Consider the following 24,749-nt stretch of genomic DNA (forward strand, 5'->3'; position numbering starts at 1 on the left):
TCATGGACTAAAAGATTATATTCCTCACTTTCCACACAATTTCTCTGCAAATAGTTAATATAAAACTACACCATGCTCTTGTTATCACTGGCCATAGCTGTGACTTTCTAAGTGTGAGCAGAGTAAGCATAAGATTTTGTCAGTGTTTACTGTGACAGAAAGCTGCTGTTAGACTGGCTGTGATTCTCACTGTTTCAACTTACTGGAAAATAAGAGACGAGTATCTGAAATGTGATACAAAATCCAATTTGGCCGTCTGTGTAAACACTGACTATGATTACAGTAACGTTAGCATAAAAAAGACTCACAAATCCGTAACAGGAGGAGGAATGTGGCCACAACAAAGTGACAGATGACCAGTTGACTATCGATGTCCAGCTCACTCCACTGGTCATATCAGAGAGCGGTCAGATCATTAGAGCCGAGGGGGCTGTTGAAATGCTACACGGAAATCCATTTCCTTCTTCTCTGAGATCAATTACAGAGAAAAATAACTATAGTATGGGGGAAAAAACACTGTTTGGTCCCTGGACTGGCTTGGACACTACAACCTGCAGGGCTCTGACCGTTCTTATTTCTTAGCTGGACATTGAGGTCATTTGAACCTGGAGTACTGTGTAGGTGAATCTGAACCAGTTTGCTACAGCTTGTATGATGAACTTCAGAATATTTTATATATCGCTGCTGTTGGAACAAAACCTTGTATCTCCAAAATGGTAACTTCAGAGGAGAAGCAAAAAATATACTTTACTTTTAATGTAAGTCAATGGAACCAGAATTTTTTCCAAGTCGTTTTGGGTCGTTTCTTTTGGCCCATTCATCATGAAATTTACACACAATGTAAAGAACAACAGGCATTTTCAAATTATGTCAAAAACTGAAAAACGACAAAAATGGAAATACAAGATTTTGTTTCGACAACAGCGACATGTACTAGTATATATACACACATACATATTAGCAACCACCTGGGATACCATAGCAGTGCCCTAGCAACACCTTAGCAACCACCTGGGACAGCACAGCATGGCCTAACAATGCCTTAGCAACCCCCTGGACTACCACAGTAAGGCCTAGTAACACTTTAACAACCACATAGGAGAGCATAGCATGGCCTAGCAACAACTTAGCAACCACCTGGGACAGCACATCATGGCCTAGCAACACCTTAGCATCCACCTGGACCACCACAATAAGGCCTAGTAACACCTTAGCAACCACCTGGGACAGCATAGCATGGCCTAACAACACCGTAGCAACCACCGGAACCACCACAGTAAGGCCTAGTAACACTTTAACAACCACATAGGAGAGCATAGCATGGCGTATCAACTTCATAGCAACCACCTGGGACAGCACAGCATGCCTTAGCAACACCTTAGCAACCACTTAGAGCACCATAGCATGGCGTATCAACTTCATAGCAACCACCTGGGACAGCACAGCATGCCTTAGCAACACCTTAGCAACCACCTGGGGCAGCACAGCATTGCCTAGCAACACTTAAGCAACCACTTTACTAGGCCGCTGATGTGCTATCCCAGGTGGTTGCTAAGTTGTTGTGAGGCCATTGCAACTTTGACAAACCTTTTACATATATTAGTAGGTTGTCAAAGTTGCAATAACATTAGTACTATAAATGATGCTACAAATTTTTTTAATGTTGTTTGTTTACATTTTTTTTTGAAAACTCCAGCTGCCATTTACACTGTGTCAAAATGTCATGATGAACTGACCAGTACAAATTATCCAAAATTAAAGACTGTTTTTTACTAGAAGTGAAATAAATGAAAGGTTGTCTCACTTTTTCCACAATACTGAATATACAAGATTATAGACAAGAGTATATTCAAGAAAATCTCTAATTAAAAAGAATATTTTTAAAAATAAAAATCTTTAATGTTGTTGGAAAAGTATCCCAGGTGGCAACTAATGAATCTGCTTGGGAGAAAGCCAAGACAGTGTGATTCACTGGTAAATTCCATGTGTAAGGCTAAGGTGATGCTGGGCCGTCACTGTGGTATCCCAGGTGTTTGCTATTTGAAAACATAGAAAATAGAGGAAAAAAAATAGAAAAAAAGGAAAACCTTTAGGAGTAGTGATTTCTGAATACTGCGTGTTATCACTGATACACTGGCTCAGAATGGACACTAAGAATGCAGACAAATGAGCCCTAAAGCCTCGGGAGCTACTCTGTTTAAGCGTCTTTGGGTCTAAAGCGGGTTTGTGTGTGTGTATGATGGCTTTGCGTGTGGATCCAGAGGAACAGCTGCTCCGGCTCTGCCTGTAACGCGCTGGGTTAATTAGTGCAGAAGATTGTTATGCGCTTGAAGTTAAAAGAGTTGGAGGCAGGTGAGCGACTGAGTGAATCTGTGTATTATACGTACAAGCGTGTATGTGGGTTAGGTGGGGTTAAAAGCGACGAGGGCAGGTGATGCGGGCCCGCCTGCAGCCGCATATGAAAGTAAATCGCTCAGAAATCAAAGGGGCAGAAAACCTGCGCTCAGCCTGAGAGACACTGGACAGCCATCAAAAACTGACCCTGCTTTGTGGCACGTTTGATGGCCAAAGTTCCGCCCATTACTCAGGGGTCTGTGCGCAGATGTGTGGTCTTTATATACTGATCATGAAAAAATGGGAATACCAAGCTTTTCATAATGATTTAAATATGCTCAATTCAGGAAGTTCAAATGTTTTGGAATAACTTAAGAGCCCATATCCTTCAGGTTTGGTAACACATTGCTGTAGGGCAATGTTCATAAGAGTCTCCATAGACAAACACTGGCAGTAGAATGGGTCGTACTGAAGAGCTCAGTGACTTTAAACAGGGCACCGTCATAGAATCCCACCTTTGCCACAAGTCTGTTCTTGAAATTTCCACCTTGCTAGATCTGCCCTAGACAACTGTAAGTGCCATTACTGTGAAATGGAAGCATCTAGGAGCAGCAAGAGGTCAGCCATGAAGCAGTAGACCACGGAAACCTACACAGTTGCACCACCTAGCGAGTAAAAATGACCTATTCTCTACTGAACCACACACTACAGAATTCCAAACTGCCTCTGGAAGCAACATCAGGACAAGAACTGTGCGTCGGGAGCTTCACGAAATGGGTTTCTAAGGCTGACCAGCTGCATACAAGCCTAAGATCACTATGTGGAATGCCAAGCGTCGGCTGGAAGTGTGTGGAAGTGGAAGTGTAAAGCACACTGCCACCGGACTCTGGAGCAGTGAAAACGTGTTCTCTGGATTGATGAATCACTTTCTGGCAGTCTGACAGATGAATCTGGGTTTGGTGGATGCCAGAACAACACAACCTACCAACAGTAAAATTTGGTGGAGGAGGGATAATGAACTGGGGCTGTATTTTTAGGGTTTGCACCCCTTAGTTCTAGTGAAAGGTAATGTTAACGCTGCGATCGCTAAATAAAGACATGGCTTGATGTGTTTGGTGTGGAGGAACTCCAGTGGCCTGCACAGAGCCCTGACCTCAACCCCCCTGAACACCTCTGGGATGAACTGGAACGTTGAGTGAGCCAGGCCTTCATGCCTAACATCAGTGCCTGACGCAATGGGGGCAACTCCATATTAATGTCCATGGTTTTGGAATGGGATGTTCAACAAGCTCATATAGATGTGAGGTTCTGGTGTCAACATACTTTTGGCCACACAGTGAACTACTTAACAAAATCTCTACAGGTAATTCATGACAGCATATGATGGTTCTGTAGCAGAGTTCAAGTAAAAGTGTTCAGGTATTTAAACCATCTTTGGGCTAAGAAGAGTTTCAATATGTGCTTTTAACAAAAGTTTGGAAAAGAAAACTGTCAAATCATTATTCAGACAAAACCACAAAACCTGCCCTTCATACCAAGGAAGACACTTTGATGAGCGTGAAGCTGAGGGGTGAAGCTAAATACAGTATACCCAAAGGATTAGCACTTAGCTTTCGTATGCTAACAAAACCTTTGTAGGTGCTTTTTTTTTTTATATAACTGAATCCGGATAAAACATATCCTCCCGGGTGCTTTTCGGGAAGCGAGAAAAGAGGTTCTCTTGTTTATCCAGAGCCACGATGGTGAATGTGACAGTCACACGGTCTCTTCATTATTAAACGGCTGTGATGCAGCTGAATGAAGGGTTTGATGTGATTTGAGATGCTGAGTCTTGCTGTGCTGGCAGGCTGTCTAGCATGGACGTATTTATGGAAAACCTGGCTCAAGCTGCTAATGGTGTTAAATAATGAGTGAAAACCAGTGAGGAAGGCAGTTATGCCCTCATTATGCCATTACTCCTTGATGTGATTGGAGAATAGTATCTATTAGTACAAGACAATCCAGTACATTTAACAGCCTTTCTCACTGGTTGTGTTTACATGTAAAGATTTTCGCCAATCCGATTGATTACATTCCGATAATAGATTAAGACTGAGGTGTTTATTCTCACTCTGATCAACAATCTGATGAAAATCTCTGTTTACATGCTCACTACAAGTAATCAGATCCAAAATTACATGCATGTGTAGAGGACCACCGTGGTAAGTAGACGTTACCATGACAACCAGCATCATGTGAGTCCAGTCAGAGTGAGATGAGCAGCAGTGAGCAGTGCTTGTGTTTTTAATTGCTTTAAAATGATGTCAGACTCAGGAAAACGTCCTCCACATGTCCTTATTAAAGAAGGCCGAGAGGAAGACGTCGTGTTCTGAGACACATAAGCTGGACGTCCGTCCCACCGCCGTCTTTTAAAGATCAGAGCATAAACTTCGTCTCCTCTGCAGACCAGTTTCTGCTCCGCCATGTTGAACGGTATAAACCCTCACTATGACGCGACGAACATGATCAGAACAGACTTAAACTGTCCGATAGGGCATGTAATCAGATACGGGCGTTTACACGGATATTATTCTTCTATTTAACGGATTATTTACAGGATTACCCACCTCGTTCACTCGGATAGAAACTGTATTCCGAATGGCCTCAATCGGACTAGACTATTCGGATTAAAGTGTATACATGGACATATTCTATTCCAATTGAGCTATTAGTCAGATTATTAACAGATTATCAGGCTGCATGTAAACATGGCTATTGTGTGGCTGGGCTGGTTCTATGACTTTTGGCCTTGTGTTTAATATGAGTATGTATGTCATAATGCTAAATATTGCTAAAGAGACATTCTGGCCAAAACAACAAAGTGAACCACTGTGACATCTCTTGGAAATATGCCTACTTTCTTTGTCCAGAGTGTCACAGTAGCCTCTGAAGCAAGATTTTCTAGTTTAAAGACTGGAAAACTCCCCTTTTGATGATGCGCTACAAGGTAGACTTCATTGAGGTTCGTCTATATTACAAGTCTAGCGCCACAGATGTGTTTATTAGCCTCTAAATCAGTGATTAGCAGTCAGGATTTGCTGGATGCAGTAGGGCCTCCCAATAATTCTGCAATGTATTTGTGTAATGCATGCTGGGTATTGTAGTGAGAGAACACCAATGAACGAAAACATGAAAATAGCAACAAACAGCTTACCAATTGTTAGTTTTAGGCTCTAATGTCCCTTAATAGAAAGCTTAGGCTATGTATTTCTTCATTACTCCAATGTAAATATGGGAAATATCATTACAGAACTTTGGGCATTAAACTACACTTGCAGGCCACTTTATCAGAAACCCCATGTAGCTCCAGTGCACATAAAAAACAAGGGAACTGATGGAACTTACAGTTTTGGTTCTGGTTCTAGTTTATTTTCCGCCAGCTTTAGAGACAGCTAGAACTGTGATTAACGATTAAATGATTCCTCTAATTTGGCTGATTAGCTACCTTGCATGGTAGTTTTCTTAACTTATTGGCTGACATGATATGACAAACTGTACCATCACAAAAATGTCAACAATTATACGGCATCACACGTAGAATCAATCAAATCTTCTATTTTGCGTTGCGTATGAAAATATGAGCTTCTTCTGTAGAGGCTAACATAAACGCTGTGCTAACAGTGTTAGCGTCAGCTTCCTAACCAGCTTATGTCACCTTAATGAGCTATTTTCAAAGCAATAACTGTAAAAAATAGTGATCAACATATCAACCACTGTAGTTACCAGGGCAGGTACCAAAAACCATAAAACTGACAGTACTGGACCAATGACCATTGGGAAAAACACAGGTCCACTTTTCTGGTGCTAAAGTTTTGAGTACTTTGTGCACCAGAAGATGCCCTTAGAGACTGTTACCCATCTGTTGATGCAGTTTGTTAGCCATCTTCTAGTCCAGTGGTTCTCAATCTTGCGTCTGGAGTACGATTGTCCTGCACTCTGTGTTGTTTTCCTTGCTACAACATGTCCAGTCGACCTCTAGAAGGTCTTGTTAATTAGTTCATTAGTTGCATCAGATGTGTTTGGAGAAAGGAAGTTCTAAAATGTGCTCCAGGATCAGGACCAGGATTGAGAACTACTGCTCTAGCCCTTCATCAGGGTTCAGTTTCTGGTGGTGGTCCATGACCCAATTCATGTTCAACAGCTGTCCTGGGGTCAGAAACTGACCAGTAATGAATTGTGGGGGCTAATAAAATGTGCAGCAACAGATGAAGGCCACCTTCCACTGCAGAACCTTTAATAGCCATAAAATGGACTGATGCTGTTTAAATTGGTCATCAGTCCAGTACTGAAGGTTCCCGTTGTATGGTTTTGGTACTTGGTCAAGACCTGGACCAACAGGACTGAATGGTACTTGAGGGCATTCTCTTTTGTAACACTTGCAGCTGAATGATTTACCACTATCCAGTGAACATATGAGGTAGGTGGAGCCTACAAAGTGGCCAATGAGTGGACAAATGTGGGACAGTGCTTTACCTGCTCTGGCTGGTTAGCGTTGGCCAGTGGTGTGACCATCCAGATGATGTAGAGGTTGTTGAGTGCTGCGCTGGTGGTGAAGGTGCAGGGCAAGATGGCCGCCTGGCCCCTGGCGACCTGGACGCTGCTCTGGCTGACGGTCACTTCCAGTGAGCGAACGCACACTGCAAGAGAAAACCCAGAGTTAATCACATAACAAGAGTAAACAAACAATGGCTGCGTACAGCAGGAGCTAGCACTGAAATGAGCTGTGCTAATTCACCCATCCATGCTAATTATGCCCAGTTGCCCAACCATCCATCCAGCTATCATTCAGCCCTGCTGTCATTCCATCTATGAATCCATCCAACTCTTCTTTCTACCATTTGCTGGTGGACAGTACAATAGAGAACAGCATCATCACTATAAACATGCTAACAGGCAACTCTGAGCTTGGTAACTTCATAAATAATAAGTCAAGGAATTCCAACAATATTTCTCAAGTTCTGGAATTGTTTTGATGAGAAAATTGTAGATAAACTTGAGATAAAACTTTCTATAAAGCCTATATAGATGATTTATACTAATGTACTAGTCATTATCCATTTAAAAGGCATTACAATGCTTGGTGAAATGTTACAACATGTTTATAAGTAATGAAAGAGGTAATTATAGTACATTATTACAGCCGTACGACTAGTGAGAGTTCATAATTATGCTTACAAAGCATTGTTACCAAGTTACAAATAGTTATAAGCACATTTAAACCTACTTATGAATATAGGTATGAAGTTTACCTGCACTTTCTCTGAAGCCCATCTTCATAAGTCATCCTAAAAGTGCTCATAACTCTTTGTGACTTGGTAACAATGCTTTGTAAGCATATTTACAAACTTCATCAGGCTATAATAACACAAGTGTAACTATGTTATAGCGCGTTTTAAATAGATAATTACCTGTGTATAACTACAAAGCGCCTATAATACATGTTAACAGGTATAAAATTATTATTAACATTAAAAATAGCATCACTGAGTGCTTTAAGTACAAAGAAACATATTTTAGGTTATTCACATTTGAATCTTACATGTGACATATATTGTTTATCATTTATTGAATCAGTTTGGCGAGCTTCCTGCTTCCTGATGTTTTATGTTATTTTTTTGTTATAAATAAATGATTAATCAAGTTTTGTTATTAATAAAGAAATGTAACATGTGTTTGTCCTACAATGACCAAATATGACCAGAGTACATAAATGGCTAGTTGACCTTGCAGGGCAGGACGCTCTCGGAGCTGATTCTGCCATAATAAATGTTATTATTTTATTATTGTTTTATAACAATTACGATGAATAGCGATTAATTGTGTTACTACATGTGTGTAAGTCACCAAAGAATTAATTATAGCTCATTATTAGAGCTTTATGAAGCATTATACGAGTTGACAAATATGCTTACAAAGCATTGTTAACAAGTAAAAAGAGTTATCATATATATAACTGCTTAATAATACAGGCTTCATGGAAACTGATTCAGATGTCTTTACAGTGGTGATGATAGGAACCAGGGGTCACAATGTCTACAACACAGATATAGACATTTTATTTGCTATCTAAAACTGAGTTTTTATATGGAATATTGATGATGGTAAAATAATGATTCTGGATGGAAATAAGTTTTCTTTGGGGAACTATTTTGCCTCACAACGCCCTGCAAGGCCTCCTCCACCATGAATAGATTAAAAATCGGCTGTAGAACAAAAGCTTACATTAAAACAATGATTTACAGAAGTCAGGCGACACATTCGTCACCATTTCCTTCAGACGTCTGGTTCCTATCACCGCCATTGTAAACAATTCTGACTTTCCCCTTTAAAAGTCCCCTTTAATCTCGTCTAGGCTGCTTCACCATAATTACAGGTACATCTCACAGATGGGAAGGGTTGTTAACCGTCAGCATGATAAACATCCTGCTAGGCTGGCATGATGAGGCGAAACGCAATCAACGCAGCACGGGAGACGCAAACGCGGCCTATTTCTGCATCGGCTAAACACATTACATTCCAATTGGGTTCCTTCCTCTTAGAAGACACATGTGCAGTCAAGGTAATCGCATCCGGACATGTATTCAAACAACACTCTACGAGAGCAACGTTCATAACTCATCAGTCAGGCTGACATAAAATCACGATCCGAAACACTGCGCTTAGACGTCGTTAGCCATTCGCCTCGTTAGCAGGTATACAGATGGCGGCTAGACTGAATTAGGCCCTTAACGAGAGGCACCACGCCGCTAATTGGAAAAGACGAATGGCCGCCTTGGTTAACGGCGTCACGTGACATCCATCCAGCCAATCACGCGAGAGCAGGCCTCAGATCACCAGCTGGGGTGGTATCAGTACCAGATTGCTTGAGAGTCCTTCCAGCTCCTGACTGCAAAATTCCCTTTGTTAGTGCTGTTTTAGCACTTTGGAAATATCAGTAGCACTGCCTGCCAAATTCATTATTCCCAGGAAATCAAGGCATTCCAAAATATGAGCAACTGTCCTGGAGTAAATCCTGTGAATTGCATAGTGGTCAATGATAAATGTATTTATCTGTGAAATAGTCATTCATAACTTATATGAAGCTACACTGCTTTGACTGCACTGTAATGTATTTCACTGCAAATTACTGGCTACTAGTTGCATTACTGTAACAGTAACGTACCGAACCATCTTAACACTAAATAACAGTCAAATAGCAGCTGCATCTTGAGATCACGATTTAATTATCTTGTGATATCAAGATAAAAGTTGTTAACTGAGTCATGATCAAGATAACTGTCTTGTGATCTCAAGATAACAAAGTTGTAACTAAGTCATGTATCAAGATAACATCTGTCTTGTAATCTCGTAATCTTTGTTATCTCGAGACTACAAAACAGTTGTTATCTTGAGATCATGACCTACTTAAAAACTTTTGTTATCTTGAGATCACAAGATAATTAAATCATGATCTCAATATCACAACTTGTATATTTTACACCAAAAGACATTTGTTTATTTATGGTAAAATACCATAAAAATAAAGACTCTACTGTAGATTGAAGTACTGATTTTCACTGTATAAGTAAGACTTTTTTTCCTCTTATTGTATTACTATTAAGCCCATGACATCCCAGGCTTATTACATATTAAGGCTTATTACTCAGTAACTACAGGGACTTCAATGCAAACTGGTTGAGCTATTCTTAGGTTATAGAAGTGTGTAATAAAACTTTGGGCCCTGACCATTTAAAGGGTTAAAGATGCAGTATTGCTGTATAAAAAACAATATTTTCCGTGAAATTTATGGTAAAACACTGTCAGTGATGGTTGCCAGAGATATACTGTATACAAAATAGTATATTACATCATTTTTGTATAAATACAGCCACTTTACTGTGAAATACTGGCAGCTGTGATTGCCAGAAATACACTGAAATGTGTCAAACTGTACTATAATACAATAAATCACACTTGTAAAAAGTATTTTTTTGTAAATAAATGGCCATTAGAAACCAACAAATTAGGGTTACTTCAACAAATTTGTTTTTTATTTAACTAACAAATCTCTCTTTAGAGACTGGTACTGATATTTGTTTTTGGGTTTTTTTTAGGAAAATTCAACTGACCTTCTGTGATGTGGCAGAATACAGACGCTCGCGGATGTAAAAACGACAAGTTTTAATATAATCGAGCAAACAAAGCAAAAAGGGCAGAGCTGAAGTCAGGGTCAAAAACAGGCAGTAAGGTTCAAAACACGGGTCAGTCCAAATCAGGCAACAGTACAAAGGGATCAGGCAAAAGACTAAGTCAAGAAGAACAAAATGTAGGTCAGCAAAACAGAATACAGGCAGTCAGAAAACAAACGCTCAGTAGGTCGTAACGATACAATACTTCGCAGTGAACCTAACTCAAGCCCGGGCTTATAAAGGAGACTAACTAGTCATATGATCAAGTTCACAGGTGTTCTCAGTTAGTACTCTGGGGAGTTTGAGCGCTGATTGGAGCACGGGCGAGAGTCAGGAGTCATGTGATCTCCCCTAGAATTGTGGGCAATGGAGTCCATGTCTGCATCCGAGTCGGAAGGAAGTTGCTCGGTCACGTGACTTCCCTGAGGATTCTGGGAAATGGAGTCCGTCTCCATGTCAAAGTTTGCTGAATGCGTGACACCTACAAGTGACGTCCAGTTTAGGAATGTAAAATTGACTAAACGTTTTAACATAACAGTGTTTCAACATCACTTCTGAAAGTAAGAAGTATTTTTATACAGCAAAATTTATTTAGTTTTACAAATTGTTACTGTAAAAATAAGATTGGCTTGTGTTGCTGTTTACAGTGTTTTGAAGATTTGAAAATGTAATTTTCCTGTTTTTCTATTTACAGTTTTTTTACAGATGCTGCTTAACAGTATTTCTCCATAAATTTTACAGACTTTTTTTTTCAGTGTAAGAAACTATTGGCTACTAATAAAACAAATTAATGAGGTAAGTTTACAAACATATTAATTTTAGAAACATCAAACAAATCTTGGCAAAAAGCTACCATACATTTAACTCTCTAGGGTTTTACTGTTTGCTCGTCTTGTATGACCCTGTATCCTCAGGTCACAGACTGGCAGCCAAACAGAAAATACTGATACATTTCTCAATGCTGACCACTAAAAACATACTTTCGTGACCGGCTATGAGGAAGTGTAAAAGAAAAAATATAGTGCCCAAGCGAACTGCCTGACTTGTAGGCAAGTAGGACTTGGGCATAAAAAGGCTACCCCAACCACCCCCCCTTAGCACTGGCCCCATTTTTACGTATAGTTTTGATGAATCCTCTACTTTACATGTGCTACTTTCTAGCCTCGCCAATTAGAGGGACCTAAAACAGCCACAGGGCCTGAAAACCGAACTCCACACCTTGAAGTTTCTGGAAAATTGGAAAACCTTTTCCTCTTCTCCTGAAATCTTGATGTGTTGGAGATGGGAGCTTTTCTTTCGACAGCAACGGTTTTATGATGATTTAGTAACGACTCCGTAATGATCCCGGGCTCGGAGAAAGCCCATTCTTTGATGATTTTGATGCATAACGATGTCTTAAATAATTCCAGAACGTAAAATGAATCTGAGCAATCTAGTCTGGGCTTAAAGAAGCTTTAGATTACACGCTTCCTGATCCAGCCTTGACCTCTTGGACCACTTTTCTTACAGCTGAGTGCTTCTCTTAAGTCCATAGATTTTTTTTTTCTTCTGCAAAGCCACAGGCTGGTGCGTCGAGAACTCCCGCCCACTCACACAGACATAAAAAGACGCTCAGATGGTCGTGTTTGGTACAAAACGGTTAGTAAGGAGAGGATGGCTAAAGGTGAACCTTAACACATAAACAAACAAATCAACAAACAAACAGTCTCTGAAGCAAGTCAGTACGACAGCTCTGGACTCCTGACAGCTGGGACTTTCAATATAACAACAGTGGATCAAAAACACCAGCTGACCACCACATACACTATAGGTCTGAGCAAAACAAATGTGCAGTGGCATTTTCTTGAAAAATCCCCAATGTGATCCCTGGATTATTTAAACATCCACAACGTCGATAAGTCCACAGCGGCATGGATTACAGATTCGATACATGGGCTTTCAGAACAGGGACAATGACAATGAGTTATTGATTTATGTCCTGCAACCCACTGCAAGACACCAGTATCTCCGCATGTGAACACAAGTGAAATTTTACACACGGGGTGATGTGATGGCCTACGCGTTTCACCACTAAACGAAGAGCCGTCCACTGAGAAAGCGGCCGAGAGTGACTGCCTCCTCTGGGTAAGAGGTTTCTAGGGCTGGTTGCTTGAGGAACATGGGCCGGCCATTTGAGAGATGCTATATTGCAGCTACGAGTCTGCCTGGGCCAGTTACTTGAGCAATGCTATATCGCAGCTACAAGGCTGACTGGGCCGGCCATTTGAGGGACGCTATATCGCAGCTACAAGGCTGCCTGGGCCGGCCACTTGAGCGATGCTACATCACAGCTATGAGGCTGCCTGGGCCGGCTGCTTGAGCAACACTATATGGCAGCTACAAGGCTGACTAGGCTGGCCACTTGACCGAAGCTACATCACAGCTATGAGGCTGCTTGGGCCGGTTACTTGAGCAATGCTATATTGCAGCTACAAGGCTGCCTGGGCCGGCCACTTGACCGAAGCTACATCACAGCTATGAGGCTGCCTGGGCCGGCTGCTTGAGCAACACTATATGGCAGCTACAAGGCTGACAAGGCCACTTGAGGGACGCTATATTGCAGCTATGAGACTGCTTGGGCCGATTACTTGAGCAATGCTGTATTGCAGCTATGAGGCTGCCTGGACTGGCTGCTTAAGCAATGTTACACTGCAGCTACAAGGCTGCCTGGGCCGGCCATTTGAGCAATGCTACATCACAGCTACTGGCCACTTGAGTGATGCTTATCCAGGCAGCAACACAGCTGTGATATAGCATCGTATCACTGTAAAAGACTTGAGCTTGAAATGAACCTTTTAGCCAACTGTATCTGATCACATCAGAATTAGACCTCCGCATTTAACCCATCCATGCAGTGAAACACCACATACACACTAGTGAACACACACACACTAGGGGGCAGCGAACACACTTGCCCTATCCACGACACCCAGGAGCAGGTGCCTTGCTCAAGGGCACTTCAGTCACGTACTGTCAGCTGAGGGGATCGAACTAGCGACCTTCTGGTCACAAGGCTGGTTCCCTAACCTCCAGCCCACGACTGCCCCCTATTGACATCAGCAACAACATCCTTCTAGCTTGTTTTGGGCAATGTCTGAAAGGTGAACACTTGGTCTGGAGACTGTCGTAAATTATAGAAAAGAGGCGAGTGCCATCATGTCCTCCGTTAACCTCCAAACTGTGCTAACTGTGTTTGGCTGCATTAGACCTGCACCGCTCCCCCGTACAGAGGTATCTGCCGTGGCCCGGAGCGTGCCCGAGCGGAGAGAGCTGCGTGATGCCGGTGTTATTTATTTAGCTGTTTATTAAGAGGGACCTCCCTCCCCCTCAGCGGAGAACTCATCTCCCGCTTTTGATGCTAATTGAAAAAGTCACCTTGGGCGTTTGGGGAGAGGCCTGCGGGGCGGCGGCTACGGCTATGGGACACGCCTCTGTTCTCTCAGCTCAGAGAGCAGACCAGTGTCAACCTTTATAGTTATTAATGCAAGAGAGAAGCCCACTCCAGAGAGAGAGAGAGAGAGAGAGAGAGAGAGAGAGAGAGAGAGATGGTGGAGAGAAAGACAGAGAGACAAGAAACAGGAGAGAGAGAGAGAGAGAGAGATGGGAGAGAGAGAGAGAGAGAAATAGAGAGGGGTGAGAGAGGAGAGAGACACGGGACACAGGGGGAGAGACAGAGAGGAGAGGGGAGAGAATGAGAGGGAGGCAGAAAAGAAAAAGATGGGAAATGAGAGAGAAACAGAGTGGAAGAAAAGGAAAGGAAGGAAAAAGGAGGAGAAGTAACATGAAAAGGAAAATAAGGTAAAGAATACATGATCAAAAAGAGAGAAAGAGAGAAGAAAATGAGAGAGTGAAAGAAGGTAAACGGCAAGAAAGAGTGAGAGAGTGAGAAAACAGAAAGACAAAAGAAAAGAAAGAGGGAGACAGAGAGCATGACAAAGGGAAAAAGAAAGACAGAGATAAGAAAGAAAGAAAGAAAAAGAAAGAGAAAGAAAGAAAGAAAGAAAGAAAGAAAGAAAGAAAAAGACAGACAGAAAGAAAGAAAGAAAGACAAAAAAGGGAAAAAGGAAAAGGGAAAGAAATGAAAAAGAGAGAGAGAGAGAGAGAGCGAGAGAGAGAGAGAGAGAGAGAGAGAGAGAGAGAGGAGAGAGAAAGGGAAAGATAGAGAGAATAAGGGAAAGAGGGAAAAAGAAAGAAAGAAGAAAAAGAGAAAGAGAAAAACAGAGAAAAGGAAAAAGAGAAATGGAAAGAAAGAAAAAGAATATAGAGAAAGACAGAGAGAAGGAGAGAGAGACTCTGTACAGTGATGCTGAGGTAATAAATAAAAGTGGGCGTGGCTGGTATCCCTGCCTGGTTCGCTCTGTGCTGCTCTCCTCTCGTCCTCTCTGAGCTCTGCTGTCTGGTTTGTGCTGAATCCTGTGGTTTAGTTCATGCTCCTCCGGCTCCTGCAGGACGCTCCCCTTCACTCGCCCCGAACCCTGCAGCTCCGCAGCACCCAGCAGAGCCACGTTACACCTACATCATCATATACGTCTGCCTACACAGGGCTTTTACTGCACTCACACTGACTTCGTCATCAAAGACTATATCTGAATAATTACATGCTGGCACCTGAAGGTACCTCCTGCACCTTTTAAGGTGGAATGGAAAGTTAGAATGAAGCCCTATTGAGATGGGATTAAAGGTACTAGGGTCCTGGGGTCATTTCCTCTTTTACAGACACTCCTCTGTGTTTTTATCTCCATCCTGGTCGGCCATGTTGGTGTTCTCCTTCTACCTCAAGCCAAATTACCCACTGTTTTTCACCAAACTCAGTGGTCATTTGATAAATTTAGCCCCGTCCAGATTCACAGCTCTGAGTTTTGGGGATTTTCCAGGCCAGTGTCTCATCGTGTTGGAATGACTTGCTGCTGCTCGCCATATTTCGTCTCCTAGTGCACGTCTCCATACTAAACATTTTCCAAACTGCCGAAGGGGGGTTGCTTTGGAAGTCTTTCATCCATTTACTTGGTCTGGGTGGTAGATCTGCATGTATAAAGCACATTATCTTCACATACAGCCACAAAATATCATCGAAGCATTAGTGAATAGAGCCTTGCCTCGTATGTGCATCGTTTCAATTCTCCCGGCCGTCAGACACTTTTCGAATTGGGAAAACATTACAGTCATTTACTTTTCAGTAGCAGCTGGACCATGCCCCCCGAGACCACGGCCACGTGCAGCTCTTTTACTGCCCTTTTGCTGCTCCACAGCAGAATTAGATCTGTAGGTAAAAATAAAATAATCCTCCTTTACAGTAAAATAAAGCTCTGCTGATCGTTCAACACAGTTTAACAACAAATGGTCTTAAACTCTGGAGTTAATGTAGAACTGCTGATTCACCCTTTAACCCTGAAGATCAGCACAGACTGCTGGTCACCATAGCAACACAGACAACAATCTTGCCTAGCTAGTAGCTAACGAAACGGCAAAGAGAGAGATTTAAGATGAACATCGATAATTTGGAGACAAACAGACTTATTTGTGTTCACAATCACTCCAGCTGGTTTCCTGATACGTTTAATCTGCAACGAGAAACTGTCAAACGCTAAGAGGTCGTGAAGCTGAAGTCAACTTCTCATATGAATTGCCTCGTTCCACCTTAAATGGTGCAGCAGTTAAATTCTGGCGCCATTTAAGGTGGAACAAGAAGCTGGCAAAAAAGAAGCCTCGTAAAAAACGAACATTGAGAGACATTTTATAAGAAACGGTTCTACTTTTGAGGAAGAGTTTCCTGCTGGAGATGCGAGAAAAGCAGCTATAGCTGAGCTGAAGCTTAAAGCAGAGCAAAGTAAGTCTGTGTTTTTGTTTATTATATATTTTTAGCCTGTACTAGTACATCAGCACACACTGAGACATATTTACAGCCAAGACGGTAAAACGTTACTTCAATAAACGGACATAAAACGTTGTGGCTCCCAAGGTGGTTTAATTTTTGTTGAAACGGGACAAAAGGGCTCTTCTTAGCATTTAGGTTGCCGACCCCTGTTCTAAGGGGAAGAGGGAGGAAAACACCAACGTCCGAACGGCAATAAAATCAGAGAGTAGCATCCATAAAGGAGGAAATTACCCCAGAACCCTATGTTCATTTAAGCCTGTCCAAAAATGGGATAACGTTGTCGGGGTCTGCACTGCTTGTACTTCATCTCATCTGCACTTTTATTTGTGGTACACTGATGTAAAACTGAAACCTGAGGAAGAATTTTGACCAGTATACCGTCCACTGCAACTGTAGAGTCAATCAGGAGAAAATCTGAACTTCAAAAACATGTGTTGTTTCTCTGTGAGGTACCAAAGAGTCTTGTATGGCAACGCAGGAGCTTTTGAGCTCCTAAGAGTACTTTCATCTCTCTCACCCTCTCTCTCTCTCGCTCTCTCTCTCTCTCTCACATGGCCTGTGGCTTGACCCACTGTAGCTCCTCTCATTCTCTCACTAAAGTGAGCTTTGATTTGTGAGTCGGCCTTTTGTATAAAAATACCCTTCAGGCCTCTCTCTCTCTCTCTCTCTCTCTCTCGCTCTCTCTCTCTCTCTCTCTCTCACTCTGAACCCTTAGAACTTCTCACAAACAAGCAGAGAAATGATTTGCGTTTGTTGGCAGAAGAAGAAGAGCAGATATTTTACTATGATTTCTATTTGAATTTGGTGAAAAACTACTGTTGTGTTACTTTGCAGAGAGAAAAAAAAACAACAAAGGGAAACAAAATGTACAGTTCAGTGGTTGGGATGTAAACAAAGTCCTTCAAAGTGGCTTGATGTGAAAAAGTTAACTGTAGAGACAGATGTCTTTACAGTGGTGATGATAGGAACCAGGGGTCACCATGACTACAACACAGATATAGGCATTTTATTTACTATCCAGAACCACCAGTGAACCTACACTTCATTGCTCCAATTTGGAGCAGAAAAGCGCTTTTAGGCATAGAAGATGTATCAACGCCACTTAAATATAATTTAAGTATACATAAGTTGTGTTTCCAAAATAATATATTAAGCATATGCTTAATTAGGTTTTATTAAAGTACACTTAAGTACATTTGTTGAATGTATTTAAGTGTATTTTGGTATTTATTTTAAAATGCATTTAAGTTAACTCACTAAGTAGCACTAAAGTGTATCAGTGCATCCAGTACATATTTATAACACATTCCAAGTGTAATAACAGCTATGTCTACACATTGCATACTTAAATCTACTTAAGTATAACTCGAAGTGTTTGGAAAAAGCAATTAAAAGCACAACTAAATACATTTAAACATCATAGCAATAAATAATAATGCCAAAACAGCATTTTCAGTATTAGTTCTTTGGTAAAAGTGAGTGTTGCTACATTTCCCAACAGATCCTTCAATAAAAGACTTCCCTAATGTTCACTCTGAAACTAAAAGAGCTTAGATGAAGCAGGGCTTTCTCCTCAGAGCAACACAATAACAGCACTGTTTAATATTTCACACATAAACAAGCATCTCTGTCACAACTGGGACACTCCTGGGTCATGCGTGGGCGTGTCTGCCAACCGATTCACAGCAGATATTAAGGAAGGATCTGTCCATGAGGCCGAACTGACCATCGATCCTCCAATTAGAAGCAGTTACGGCACAGTGGCCTACAAGCACCCCACTGCTCTAACTTATGGTGATACCTCTATGATGATGCTAATTTTGCCAGCAGTGGTAGTGTGTTAGCGCTAGCGCTTCATGTGAACCGTTCTAGATTATATCTGGACATTAGAAGCTTGTAATAGACATGCTAACTGCTAATTCTGTTATGTCAACACCTGCGTTGGCTAGCATCGCGCTAGGTAGTGGGGAAAAGTGGGGACCATCCAACCTGTCCAGAGAAAGGGCCCTTTAGCTCTCTTGAACTCCCAACTACGCATGGCTGTGGCATCGCTGGGACACTACATACAGTGTCTGTGATCTCATCGCAAAATTACGTATCAACTACCACTGCGTTAGCTATGTTAGCTTCACAGCTCTAGTGCCAAACATGTTTTGGCTGGTTGACTACATTTCTTTGCTTAACTGTTGCAAATAATTGAAAAATATCTATTTTAATATAGTCTACATGTATTTGAATAGCACAATTCTTCAAATGTAGCCTATTCAAGTGTCTATCTTTATGAATCTGAATGTGACGACAATCTTCACGCATCAATTCAGCTTCAAAGAAAAAAAACGTCACAATTTTCACTGTATAGATTCAAACATAATAGACCTTTAATGGGTAACTTAGTGTAAGTTGCAAGTGGTCCCACTATGGAGAGATATATGCACGGTGTTAGCAGTTAGCAGACAAGCTAGTAATTAAAAATTTCACAGATACGCTTTTTTAAAACTATTCAAATCAGGTAAAAGCAACTGCGACTACTTGAGTTCCAATGAGTTTACTTACAATACATACAGTCAATGGTTCAACTCCTCCATGATTGCAGCCTCTCGCTCTTATTCATACAGCTCTTGGATTCTTGTTACAGTGGAGGCTCTGGAGGGAAACTGTTGCCCCACTTTGCTGTTGCTTTTGTTAGTGTGCTGCTCATTGACTTATCCATAGGTCTCCTGCAAGCACTGTTCAGCGTAGTCTGCGAAAGGTATCACTTTAAAAGCCATTTAAAAGGTGAACGAGAGGGCTGCAATCATGGAATCTATCATAGCAAACACACATATTTCCAATATGTTAAACTCTCTTGCTTAGAACATCAACAAAACGTGAATTCAAATGACAGTGTTCACACTTTGCATATGACTGAACACACACAGTGGCGCTAATCCTCACAGCACAACCCAGCTCGTCCCCCAAGCTGGCCCAGACACCTACAAACACATCCACAAAGTCCACACGCTGCTCCATAAAGCGGCTTAATGTTGTGTAAGAGCATGTATACAAACACACACAGACACATGCACAGACACGCACACACACACAAACTTACAGATACACAGTCAGGCACATGCTCACAGAGATATGCAGCACCAGTCAAAAGCTTGGACACAACCACCAGTAGAAGGTTTTGCTTGATTCAAACTATTTTGCATACTTTAGTACAGTAAAGTTATCAATGCTATCAAAAACACATATGGAATTACACAAAGAACAATAAAGTGTTCATACAAAGGAGTCTCCAAAACTGAAGTTCAAAAAATGATTAATGGCTACAGAGAAAACTGGACTCCTAACAACCACCTGGAAGACCTGGTAGACACCAAACCTGCCCCCATCAGATAAACAGCACTTAAAGCTTTCATCTCTGAGAGAGAGGAGAACATCAAGCTGCTTCAGATCTGAAAACATCCACAGGTGTTTCTGTCCATCCTTCCACTGTGAGAAGACGACTCAGCGCTGTGGGTCTGAAAGGATGTGTAGCTGATCAAGAAGAACCTCACTGAGAAAAGGAGACGGACACGTCAAACAAAGAAGCTGAACGATGGACTGACCACCCCAGAGTCCAGACCTCAACACCACTGAATGTGTTTGAGGTTATCTGGAACGTGGGAATAAGAAAAGCAACTTCTAAGACTGAACTTCTGAAAAATATCCCTGCAGATTTCTTTGAAAAATGGAAGCTGTGACAAAAGCAAAGGTTGGACACACTAAATACTGAAAAAAATGATATTATATTTTTCTGATATTATAAATATATAGAAAGTGAATCTATTGTATTTTGAAGAGTTCTGTGGTTCTGTGGACTGAGTGATTGGTGAGTGTGCAGAAAGTTAAAGTAGGCCAGTGGCCCTGCTGATGGAGGGATTATCAGGAGCACCGAAGACGACTAAACCCCTGCAGACAGATGGCTCAACACACACACACACACACACACACACACACACACACACACACAGAGATGCACTGTAAATCTAAACATTTAGGTCTTTTAAAAAATACTATTAAAAATTATGACTACAGTGGCTACAGTACATACCATGCTACAGTAAATCCAATTTAGCAGCACTGGATCATGTAAAATTATGCAATGTCCTCAGAAAATGGATACACCAGAGCATTTCACTGTGCTAATAAGGAACCCCTACACTGTTTAAGACAAAGTCATGTCTGAAAATGGACAAACACATTGGTTCCACAACGACAAAGGAGCCCGACAAGGCTGCCTACTGTTACCACACTTGTCTGATCTCTATAATAAGAGGTCCAGGACTGGAGGAAGATGATCAAGGATCAATATTGGTGGACGAAACATCAATAACCTTTGGTATGTGGATGACTCAACACTCAGTGGACAATCAGGATGACCTGAAGGCCCTCAAGACAGCAAAAGGATTCAGCTCAGATTCAGCACTTAATAGGCTCAATATGAAGAAAACAAAGGTTACGACAACAGGAAGGACCGCTAACTTTACCATGGATGGTGGAGACGTTGAACAGCTTTTGATCAACTATTAACAGCAAAGAATCCAGCATTCAAAAATACAACAAATTGGTCAAATAAGGCTGAAGGACGTTGAAAAAAATCTTCAAATGTAACGATTCTTCTCTTTAAACAAAGGTCAGCGCTGTCCAGGCTATGTGGCTCTTTATGGATGTGAAAGCTGGACAATAAATTAGAAGAGCAGGAAAACTACTGATGCCTTTGATGCTGGCAAAGACTTTTGAGAGAACCTTGAACGGAAATGGATCGTTGACCAAATCAGGCCACACCTCTTACTTGAAGCCCAGATGACCAAACTGATGCTCGTCTATTTTGGACATATTAGAAGAACCATGATTGGAAACGACAGTATATTTTGATACTTCATTTAATAATAATAATAAGTTCAATTTCTATGCCACCTTTTACAAACCCAAGGCCTCTATATATGTATACCTCCAAACGGTACCTTTACAGGAGAAGGAAAAAGACATACTTTGCTTTTAATGGAAGTCAATGGAACCAGACGTCTTTCCAAGTAATTTTGGACTGTTTCTTTTGCTCCATTCATCATGAAATTTATACACAATGTCAAGAGCAGCAGGCATTTTTCAAATTCGGTCAAAAACTGAAAAACGGTAAAAACGGAGATACGAGGTTTTGTTCCAGCAGCGATATACACTGTATATGCATATACATCATATATTTCTGGATGCACTTATTTATTTTTAGCCATTATAAAAGCTAAAGACCCAAACAGAACATAAGATACTCTGGAGAAACACTATCCATTTGGGTTGCGGAGTAAACAAAATCTGTCATGACAGCATATGACATCTGCCATGACATATTTATGGCACGGTTGCGTCAGTGTTTGGTAGCAGAGTTAAACCAGATGAAACATGTGGTTGATTAATGTTCTTTATGTATTAACAATGTCCACCATATGCTCAGAAAAGCATAATGATAATATATTGTTACACTACCCACCCCAACATACTCAAGTTGGTTGGTATAGCGTAGTGGGTAACATCTCTGCCTTCCACACTGTAGACTGGGGTTCAATCCCCGCCTGGCCAAACACCCTGCACTTTACCAATAAGAGTCCTTGGGCAAGACTCCTAACACTACCTTCGCCTACCTGTGTAAAAATGATCAAATTGTAAGTTGCTCTGGATAAGAGCGTCTGCCAAATGCCGTTAAACGTAAAAAGTGAACACATACACAAAAACTTCAATCTCATCTGAAGGCCTTTTCCTGGATAGCCAACCCAACACCATTTAGGACCCACCTAACATCACTAGCCCAGCTAACACGGCTTACTGTACAAGCCCATCCATCTTTATGAGCCTCAGTTTGAAGTGAAGCACAGTCTTACACAGAAAAGCACTTATGTCCACTTTGCATTGCTTTTTGTCCTAGAAAACATGCTCAAACTTTGTCAGTATGAAGAAAGAATGAACCTAACACACAACACCATGAGTTCAGAATGGCCTAACACAGTGCTGCTGCTATTTATACTGACTTTCTCAGTTCAGTTACACCACAAACTGTACCCATTCATCCCCCAGCCAAAATACAGTTATTTAGTCCAACCACAAAAAAGGCCATTCTATCAAATTTAAATACCCGTTCCACCTTAAGCGGTGCCTGAGGCGCCAGAATGTAACTGCTGCGCCATTTAAGGTGGAACGAACAAGAAACTGGCGAACAAAAAGCTGATTACAGCCTCGTGACTTTTTAATGTTTGACAGTTTCTTGTTGCAAATTAACGCATCAGGAAACCAGCTGGAGTGATTATAAATGCAAATGAGTCCATTCATCTCCAAATTATTTGATGTTATATCAATATTCCTCTTTGCCTTTTCGTTAGCTACTAAATAAGTGAGACTGTCTGCATTGCTGTGTGACCAGCAGTCTGGTGCCAATCTTCAAGGTTAAAGGGTGAATTAGCAGTTATAGGCTACTTTATCGCCAGTGTTTAAGACCATTTATTGTAAAACTGTGTTAGAACGATCAGCCGATTATTTTATTTTTACCTAAACAATCTAATTCTTCTGTGGAGCCGCAACAGGGCAGTAAAAGAGCCGACCCCTGTGCTAGAGTGATGTTTTTTCCTCATAAAATTGATCCCACCCATTAAAAAACAAAATTTAATTGGTTGTCAATTGCTAATTATGTTGGTAGTTAATTTGTGCTATTCTAGCCGCACATATTAACTGTAATAACAGGAATGACAGGGCGAAATCTCAGATTGGCAAAGGTTTTTATTTCTACATTTCTGCGGCAGCTCTTGGGGGAAAGTGAGCAGCATGGTGTGACGGAAGAGGTCATAACATGAGAGTGTCATTGAGAGTGGCTGTAACATGAGCGTGTGACTGTAAAACTGCCAGTCCAGTTCGGTCATTCGCACACATACTTTCAGCTTCCTCCAGAAGCTGATGGACACACCCTGCCTGGCTAAGATTACACTATGGCTGATAATAGAAATCAGTGGCTCCACTGTCCACCTTTAAAAAAAAAGCACATGAACACATTAGGCCTATTGGTTTTCAAGCATGCTGGGCATTCTGGGTAATGTAGTTAATAGAGATCATCAGAAATGACAATGATGCTCCCTGAAAATTGGTAATCTGTAATTTAATTAGCAAGTTAGCATTGTTGCTAACAAAAGCATTAGGGATGTGCTAGAGTTCTGGATTAACCGTTCAAGGTTTTTGGTTTGGTTCAAGATGGTTAACCGATTTTAAGGAGAGGAAAAGAAGAGACACGACACCACTGCTTGCCCCCTTCATTTCAATTACGAAGGTCACTCAGTGCAGGTATCCTTCTGGCAGACCATTTAGCAATAGCTGACCCCACTGCAGTAGCAGAGCGCAGGTAATAATGAAGATGGATCTTACACAACACTACACAGAGGTCATCTCAAACTTGGAGCACATTTTAAACTTTGAGTCCATACCTCCACTTTGTCTTCGTAAGTAGCAGATGATCTGAATTTGATTGATATTTTGTGTCCAGACAACTGTTCTTGCCAATTAACCTGTGGCCAATTCCAGCCCCCAAACTAGGCCTTCCTCATCAGGCAGTGCTACCAAGTTGGGGGATGAAGGCCAGCACATGCTTACTCCGGGACACATGCCAATGCATCTTTTCAGACTGCCGGTAACGCAACATCACTGGACAACTCAACACGTCTGGAAGGGATGCTAACTGATAATTCTGTTACGTCATATAAAAGACCCCTGTGTTGGCTAGCTTTGTGCTGAGTGGTCAAGGGAGATCATACCCACCCAGATAGAGCAAGGACACTTATGCTTTCCTGCACTTCCAGCCATGGATGGCTGTGGCATCACCAGGGATCAAACTTGCAAACTCCTGACCTCACTTAGACATTCGAGAGCCATGATTTGTCTTCAAAACAACTGCAAAACTTTCAGAAACAGAAAATATTCAGAAATGCAGTCGATACAGAATGTAATTTGAATGTATTTCATGATGCAAGTAATTAAATAGTAGTAAAAGCAGCAACTTTGGTGTCTAAAGGTTCATATTACATTGACAGACCTTGAAAAAGACTCACTTAAGTCCCTCCATTTTCAACCACGAACAAAAACTCATTTTCTTTTTGGAAAATTTGCTACCACTTCAAAGGTTATCCTGTGCTTTGCTTAGTGAGTGTAGGTGGAGTACTTAGTCAGCTCATTCAGAAGCCACAAGGGCTGTTTCTCCTCTGGGTTTTAAAACAGTCTTCGTGTACTGGTTCCAAGCC

At 41.4% G+C, this 24,749-nt stretch overlaps 1 protein-coding gene across 1 annotated transcript in view; it reads right to left on the reverse strand.

Annotated features, from left to right (window-relative positions):
• The window catches only part of igsf11 (immunoglobulin superfamily member 11), a 163,749-nt gene that overhangs the window by 17,351 nt on the left and 121,649 nt on the right, over positions 1-24,749 (reverse strand). Inside the window, exon 2 of the mRNA XM_036562779.1 lies at positions 6,847-7,010. Within this exon, the coding sequence (XP_036418672.1) occupies positions 6,847-7,010 (164 nt within the window). The remainder of the gene's footprint in view (positions 1-6,846; positions 7,011-24,749) is intronic.

Source organism: Colossoma macropomum, unplaced genomic scaffold (genome assembly GCF_904425465.1).
Source record: "Colossoma macropomum unplaced genomic scaffold, Colossoma_macropomum, whole genome shotgun sequence".
In the NCBI taxonomy this organism is placed as follows: Eukaryota; Metazoa; Chordata; class Actinopteri; order Characiformes; family Serrasalmidae; genus Colossoma; species Colossoma macropomum.